A 7,015-nucleotide genomic window follows, 5' to 3' on the forward strand; every position below is an offset into this window, starting at 1 on the left:
TTATGGGCTTTTTATAGTGGTCGGTTTGTTGCGGTCAACCGAGACAGAGCCGGCTAACACACGGTCACGTTCCCTGACAAGGCATTGCGAGCTATGTGTCATACTTCGACTAATAAAACAGAAGAAATAAATCCGTATTACTAACGAACAGCGTACGCGAATCGATACTCTGGTACGAGTCCGATAGTATCTTTACGCAATTAGTATCATTATCGATTTTCACTGAAATGTTGTATTTCTTTTTTATTTCAATTTAAATGTTCGTTTCCGCGCAACTATTCTCGCGCAGGTATCCGCGCAACTTTCTCGCGCATGTCCCTACGCAGTTTTCTGTTTTCGTAGCCTTGCTTATTCAAAAATGTATTCCTGTTTCTGTCTTCTGCTTACCTAACCGCAGTACAGCCGTACAACACATTGGCATCTTTGTTTAGTAATTGTTCAGTGATCGGCTGGGCGATGAACTGTGAAAGTGAACGAAATTGTTAGAGCATCGTTGCAGTGATAAATTCTGGTGTTACATATTCGGTTTGACAGTAAGTGTGCTCAGGCCCGGGGTCTTTTCTGCCACCACATTTGTCAGTGTAAACAGAGACAGATCCAATACTAAAAAAAGTTAAGTGAAAGTTAAAATAACTAAAGTACATTATAAAAATTGAATTGTTGAAGTGTCAAATTAAAAACTGTTGTCCCGCGGCGACAAGTGAAATTGAAAAATTGCGAGCGCCAACGATGCAGACAATAACCACTGTCGATAACCGTCGAGGCTGGAAATTTGGATAACGGTGCGCTATCTAACGATAATCAACGATACTAAAGGATGCCGGTTCTCGACCGAGTCTTTCGTAACCTATGGAAGCAGGAGACCAAGTCAAGGAAAATATTGGTTCTCGTGTTCGGAGCGAATCGTTGACCAACAAATTTCGTCAATTGACATGGATGACAACAATGATCAAGACAACCCGATCGAGGACGACTACTACACGTTCCTAAATATTCCCAGAGATGTGAGTGACCATGACAAATTGATTTCTTACAAGAATTTCTTGTCTCTTTCCGGTCGAGTGTAGAGATCAATCCGCAGCCCTCCACGTGATATGTCCCCGTCCTAGAGGCTGATGTAATCGAGCCCTTTCCCATCATTTTCGAAATCGTCGAGTGTCCCGCATTCCTCTCGCTCGCTCCGACACGTTTCGCGAATAATTCTTTGCCCGAAATTGTTTTCGGAAGCGACAAACCGTTGTCAGAAGTTTCCCAATCGCGGCAACCTTATTTGCTTGTTTTAATCTGCTGTTTTAATCGCGGATCTGCTAACATGTAAGTGCTCCACCTCTTCAAGCCGGTAATTTGCTTGTTTTCATAAATAAAATGTTGCCAGCCATACAGAAGAATAAACAGCAAGAGATACAATCGGTTTATCGTTATATTTCTATGTGATGAATGTACTACATCAAAGCTTATGATACATAATTGCTTTCAGGCAACCCCCGAAGAAATTAGCAATGCCTATCGACGGCAAAGCAGACTTTATCACCCGGACAAGCATACAGATCCTACGCTCAAGAAAGAGGCGGAGGTTCTATTTAATCGTACAAAAATGGCGTATAAAGGTTTGTCCAAGATACGGTACACTGGTTCTGACGTTTAATCATGTACAAATCAAATTTCTTTTATGCAAGTTTTAAGCGATCCGCATCGAAGAGCTATCTACGATTCCGTGGGTGTTCGAGGGTTGGAAACAGAAGGATGGGAAATTGTACAGCGCACCAAGACCCCGGAAGAGATTAGAGAGGAGTACGAACGTTTAGCGAGAGAAAGAGAAGAGAGGAGGCTACAACAGCACACAAATCCTAAAGGCAGCATTATAGTAAACATCAACGCCACGGATCTTTTTAACAAATACGATGAAGATTACGAGGAGGGGTAATATATACTATACTGTTACCCAGCGGATGGGTTTACTCGATTATAATTACTCGAACAATGCTAAATCGGTTCTTAAAATGCAGCAAGGGTGTACTTTCTTGCCTGGAAGTCAGTGGAATGTCGTTTACACAGTCCATCGAAGCGCCTCTAACATTAAGAGATACAGTAACCATGTACGGTCAGCTAAGTACGCAAAATGGGACAGGTACTGGTTCTATAAACGTCTCTACCAGACGATTGGTATCATCGAAAGGGTGGGTAGAATTGGACGTGGGTGCCGGGAACGGACCCACGGTGTCTTTGAAAGGCTTTCGTACATTAACAAGAAAATTATTCTGTGATGGCGCAACCATATTGCAATTTACAGCACGAGGAATTAGACCCGGCCTTGTAGGAAGTACGTTTTCTTGGTAAAATGAGAGGGAGAGAAGAAGCACCACGAGAAAAATCAAGCGTACTCATTATAATATAATATTGTTGCAGCCCTTGCAATGCAACTGGACAAGCACACAGTAGGCTACCTCACGTACAGAGCGGGAATACAAAACAATATGAGCACGATGATCGTGAGGGACACGGCCAGATCTTATACCGCGTTTACGATTCACTTAGGTATTCTACAGACGTTTGCAAGTCTTAATTACACCTATAAAATGGAAGAGAAGCAACTGTTACTACGTGGAAGTCTAAAGTTAGTAGCCTCTGAAGAGAACATTGTCAAATATCGCTTATACAGGGTGATTCTGGGAACTAGGACAAGTTGCTGCTCTTTTCTAAGTAAAAATAGAAGAAAAATGATAGAGGAACCTGCCAGGTGCAATTGCACTTTATTCTTTAATGCAACTCAATTTCTTTGTTAAACCATTCGATTTCTTTTATTATCCTACATATAAATATACTAATGCAAGGTCATCGAAATGTCAACACTTCACGAGATATTTGACATTTTGTGTAACAAAACAATTGGTTTGCATTAAAGAATAAAGTGAAATTGCACCTGGCGGGGGCATCGGTGGATTCACATAAAAAATAAGGTCATAGGAAGTCGAGAGGTATTATGACACATGATTTCTTCCTCTATCATATTTTTTTTTTAACTTTAAAAAGAGCAGTAACTTGTCCCAGATCCGAGAATCACCCTGTGTATGTAGTATGTTTTATATTTGTTTGTCGGTTTAACGTATCAACAATTTCACGGTCCCCAGGGCTGGTACTTTCGGAGTGTTACTGGAATATGGAGCGGAGAAGAAAGTTTCACGACACAGTAGACTCTCGGCAGCGGTGCGGGTCGGCGTGCCGACAGGCGTCACTTTGAGAATAAAATTGAGGCGTGCCTCTCAGTCGTACACCTTCGCGATGCAGCTAAGCGACGAAATACTTCCCGCTCCTGTGTTCTACGCGACCGTGGTGCCCATAGTGACCTGGACCGTTGTGAAAAAGATTATCATCGACCCGGTGGTGAAAGAACGGGAGGAACGCGAGAAAGAGAAACAGAAGGAGATGAACAAGTCGAGGATGGCGGAGAAACAGAAAGAAGCGAAGATCGCTACCGAATTGATGAAAGCCACCGTCAGCAGGATAAGGGCGGAGGAGGAATCGAAGAGGGGACTGATTATCGCCAAAGCTTTATACGGCCGGTTCGTGTATCCCCAACGGAGTACATCCCCACCGGAAGAACATCTGCATAGGGATGAGGTCATAGACGTAACCATCCCGTTGCAATGTTTAGTGAAGAATTCGAAATTGGTCCTTCACAATGCGTCGAAGGTACAGATATCAGATTTCGTAATTTTTGTAATTCTTCTTGACTATGTTAACTCGACGTGTTGTTCGACAGAGTCAACTGCCTGGGTTTTATGATCCATGCGTCGGAGAAGAAAAGCAATTATTGGTGCAATACCTGTTCCGCACTCATACGCACGAATGCATTATCAAGGACAACGCACCACTCAGAATACCTCTACCATGTACGAATTTCGAAATTACATTATTCGGACTTGTGTGGAATTTGACTGTAATAATAATTTTCGATCGTCTCTATTTTCAGCACACAAAGTAAACACCACATGACGTACGTGACATCAGAAGAAAGCAAAGTGAACGTCATCGTGAGACGCAATGATAGATTATACCGCTCTTCACTGCTGAGGTTTTTTTCTAAAAATCATTCTTAGATTAAAATAATGAAAATAACGTATCGAAGAAATTGAGTGTTCACGAATCATTTGTATTTTATACGATAAGTTTGTTGTTCCCAGAATAATCGTTCTTTTCCATCATAATTGTTTCACTTTCGAGAATACCAGAAGAGGACTGGTTTTCTCTTGTACTCGAGAAAAATGCATGCGAGGCATACGACAAATAATAGAGCGAGTCTAGTAACTATAATTGCTTGGAAGCAACTTCCAAATGTTTTATTAAATGTTAACACGTCAAGTTTTTGCACAAAGTTTACAACAAAATTATTTCTAAAGTACTCTCAATACTGCCGATAGGTTGTATAATCTTAATCTTGACGGTTACATTGAATCGTTCTGCAACTAGGTAGAAGTCAGGTTAAAATTGCAATGAAAACAAAGAAAAGAATGTTGTTAGGTGCGAGCAGTTAATAGAAGTATTTTGCATATTACTTATAATATGTATATCGAAAAAGCAGCTACTTCGAACGGTTCACCGATTGTTAATAGATTCGTTTAATGTTATAAGTATTTCGTATCGTAATGTATTTTCCCCGTGCCGTCGCGAGACTCGAGGGGGAACTAGAATGTGACGCTGCAGAGGAAATACTGTAGTTTTATTAGTATACATTTCTTCCAGCCAAAGTAGCATGTATATGTGCATAAAATTTTTTTCATTTACCGAAAACACGAACCAGTTATACGACCAAATTCCAAGTAACGCGATGTTACACGTTTCAGTGCTAAATTATAAAAATTTCTCTCATACTTAAACTTCCAGCCAATGTTGTTTATCTGTCCACATACTTTAGCTCTATGAGAACATAAATGTAGCGTGAATCCTAGTTCGAGAATGTATAATTGAAATGAACAGATTTATTCATTACAAACGTTATGTTGTATTTCTATGCATATTGTCGTTACACGTTTACATTTAAGTTTTTCCTTTTAAGATAAAATTGAAACATTATTTCGTACACACGTCCAGAAATAGTTTGATTCTAATTTGTACGAACCAATGTAAATCTGGGCAGGTCCTGAAGAGCCCCACTCCTGAAACACAATTTACAGTTGAGAACACACATTTGAAAGTACAATACATACATATATGTATACTGATTGAAATATTAATACTTCTGGGCTAAGCATAGAGAAATATCTGTGGTCCCGTTTGTAATAGAGATGATAAACGTGTCCAGGCCGTTTTACAAAATTACAAGCAACTTGATCCATGTCTGTCGTGTTTGCCCATTTCGCAAGAAGATTTGTCAGTTCAATATTTAGTAATCCTAATTTCCTGGACAACAAAACTATTTCTTGTTGAGACTGGGCTAGAAGAGACTTGGCTATCCGTGGAATTGTATCTTGTTGTTTTGATTGTTTGTCTTGTTGCACAACGTTGCATTCTTCTAAATAGAGTCCCCGGTGAAATAATAGACGTATTCGTTACTTGGTAAATTCTTAGTATAGATTCTAATAAAATAAATTTGAAATTTATTACGTGGTATATACATACCGGTATAGAAATGAAGGCCTTTAGAGTGCGAATTGTTAGAATAGTCCATTTTGCCTGATTTTGCCGAAACGTTCCATATACATAGACTTCTTTTGTTTGAAAAATATAGTTTCAAACAGTGCAGCCAGATGCAATCCAAACGGATTGCATTCCTTCTTCTCCTTTCCCCCTTCCATTATCCCATTCCAACACCAATGAGCACACTTCAACGTCCCCCACTAAACCGTAGACCACGACCACAACCACGGTGCCCGTGCACTGATATATATGTATGTATTATATGTATACAATGTGCCCGTGCGTAGACTGGTCTGGTTATCTGTGAGGGGGTAAGCTGTATTCCCCTCGATTTCCCCGTTCTGGCTGCACTGTTCAGCACTGTTTCAAGCATGTTTCAAGCTTTCTCATCACGTGGTCACGTAACATCTGAAAAATAATTTATGAAAAGTTATCAGTCTTTTGTTAAGCGCATCAAGGTATTTCTGCCTTTTGCGTGAATGTCCGATACTGTAAATAGATAAAATAACACACTGATAATACTTATCTTATTTGGGATCTCCCTTGTTATCTGTCTTGATGCAATTTTTTATTTTTATAGTCAAATTTTAAGAAAGTGGAAACAAATCAAATTTTATTTTCAGCGGTAGTAGTCTTTATAGATCTGAAATAAACAAAAATCGTATGAAATTCTGAGGAATTTCATATCCTAGCATTTCTTTTTAAATAAAGATCCGCAGTCTATTAATTAGTAATAAGTTAAATATACAACAAATATGTATGGTATACATAACATCCATACATATATTTATATGATATATGACAAATACCAATGAAAACCCAACGAATAGTGGCGCGCTCGCATGCGCTCGCATCAGGAAAGGTTAGGTCCTAGGTGTTATTTAGGTTAGGTTCAAAATACATACCAAAATAGTGGCGGGTAGATAACAGGAAAGATCTTGTATTTATACTATTTACACTTTCGAAAGTTCCAATCGTTTCTATGTTCGTACGTTGTGTACGTTTGTGTGTATTTACATGTGTTCACGGGCATACATGTATCTAATCAGCTGTTACTTTTTTTTTCGAGGTTACTTTGTGAAGTCCTCGTTCGTATAGACCGTATCGACTTATTCAGACACGCGAATTCTTCGTGTGCCCTCGAAATCGTCAGAATACCAGTCAGGCTAGAACGTGATCGAATATCCGTGATTTTCTAGCATTGAGGCGCGTTTAGTATCGCGGCGCCGTTTTCATTGAAATTTGTCTAATTACAGTAGCTGATATATCTGATGATAGAAAGTGTCCGAAACGTTACAATGAAAATCAAATTTGCACAGACGATGAATACGGCCGGAAAGTGTGATTTACGCAGCTCGTAAGATCTCCAAGGTGGCTGAAA

At 39.6% G+C, this 7,015-nt stretch overlaps 2 protein-coding genes across 3 annotated transcripts; one reads left to right on the forward strand and one right to left on the reverse strand.

Moving 5' to 3' along the window:
• The first annotated feature begins 396 nt into the window (after positions 1 to 396).
• Positions 397 to 4,630, forward strand: LOC143218632 (dnaJ homolog subfamily C member 11). 2 transcript variants are annotated; one of them, XM_076443950.1, is made up of 8 exons: positions 397 to 1,004; positions 1,478 to 1,607; positions 1,677 to 1,920; positions 2,007 to 2,320; positions 2,407 to 2,614; positions 3,129 to 3,690; positions 3,761 to 3,890; positions 3,971 to 4,630. In XM_076443950.1, exons 1-8 carry the CDS (start codon positions 933 to 935, stop codon positions 3,991 to 3,993), a joined length of 1,683 nt encoding a protein of 560 aa, XP_076300065.1. In that variant the 5' UTR covers positions 397 to 932; the 3' UTR covers positions 3,994 to 4,630. The 2 variants fall into 2 exon arrangements, with proteins under 2 accessions (XP_076300065.1, XP_076300066.1); XM_076443951.1 differs by lacking the exon at positions 397 to 1,004 and adding an exon at positions 1,052 to 1,314.
• A 345-nt stretch (positions 4,631 to 4,975) lies between these two features.
• Positions 4,976 to 5,752, reverse strand: LOC143218654 (uncharacterized protein C1orf50 homolog). The gene is made up of 3 exons (XM_076443992.1): positions 5,617 to 5,752; positions 5,235 to 5,509; positions 4,976 to 5,153 (listed from the first exon to the last, which is right to left on the reverse strand). The coding sequence occupies exons 1-3, from the start codon at positions 5,663 to 5,665 to the stop codon at positions 5,049 to 5,051; spliced, it is 429 nt and encodes a 142-aa protein (XP_076300107.1). The 5' UTR covers positions 5,666 to 5,752; the 3' UTR covers positions 4,976 to 5,048.
• Between the last annotated feature and the right edge of the window lie 1,263 nt (positions 5,753 to 7,015).

The sequence above is a fragment of the Lasioglossum baleicum genome, chromosome 20, assembly GCF_051020765.1.
Source record: "Lasioglossum baleicum chromosome 20, iyLasBale1, whole genome shotgun sequence".
Lineage (NCBI taxonomy): Eukaryota > Metazoa > Arthropoda > Insecta > Hymenoptera > Halictidae > Lasioglossum > Lasioglossum baleicum.

Bases quoted from the DNA above. Each gene is read 5' to 3' on its own strand.
- LOC143218654 (XM_076443992.1), bottom strand. From the start codon at position 5,665: ATGGACTATTCTAACAATTCGCACTCTAAAGGCCTTCATTTCTATACC. The intron at 5,510-5,616 runs GTATGTATATAC...GACTCTATTTAG, and splicing joins AGGCCTTCATTTCTATACCG to AAGAATGCAACGTTGTGCAA. The intron at 5,154-5,234 runs GTATTAATATTT...ATTGTGTTTCAG, and splicing joins TCTCTATGCTTAGCCCAGAA to GAGTGGGGCTCTTCAGGACC.
- LOC143218632 (XM_076443950.1), top strand. From the start codon at position 933: ATGGATGACAACAATGATCAAGACAACCCGATCGAGGACGACTACTAC. The intron at 2,615-3,128 runs GTTAGTAGCCTC...CACGGTCCCCAG, and splicing joins TTACTACGTGGAAGTCTAAA to GGCTGGTACTTTCGGAGTGT. The intron at 3,691-3,760 runs GTACAGATATCA...GTTGTTCGACAG, and splicing joins TCCTTCACAATGCGTCGAAG to AGTCAACTGCCTGGGTTTTA.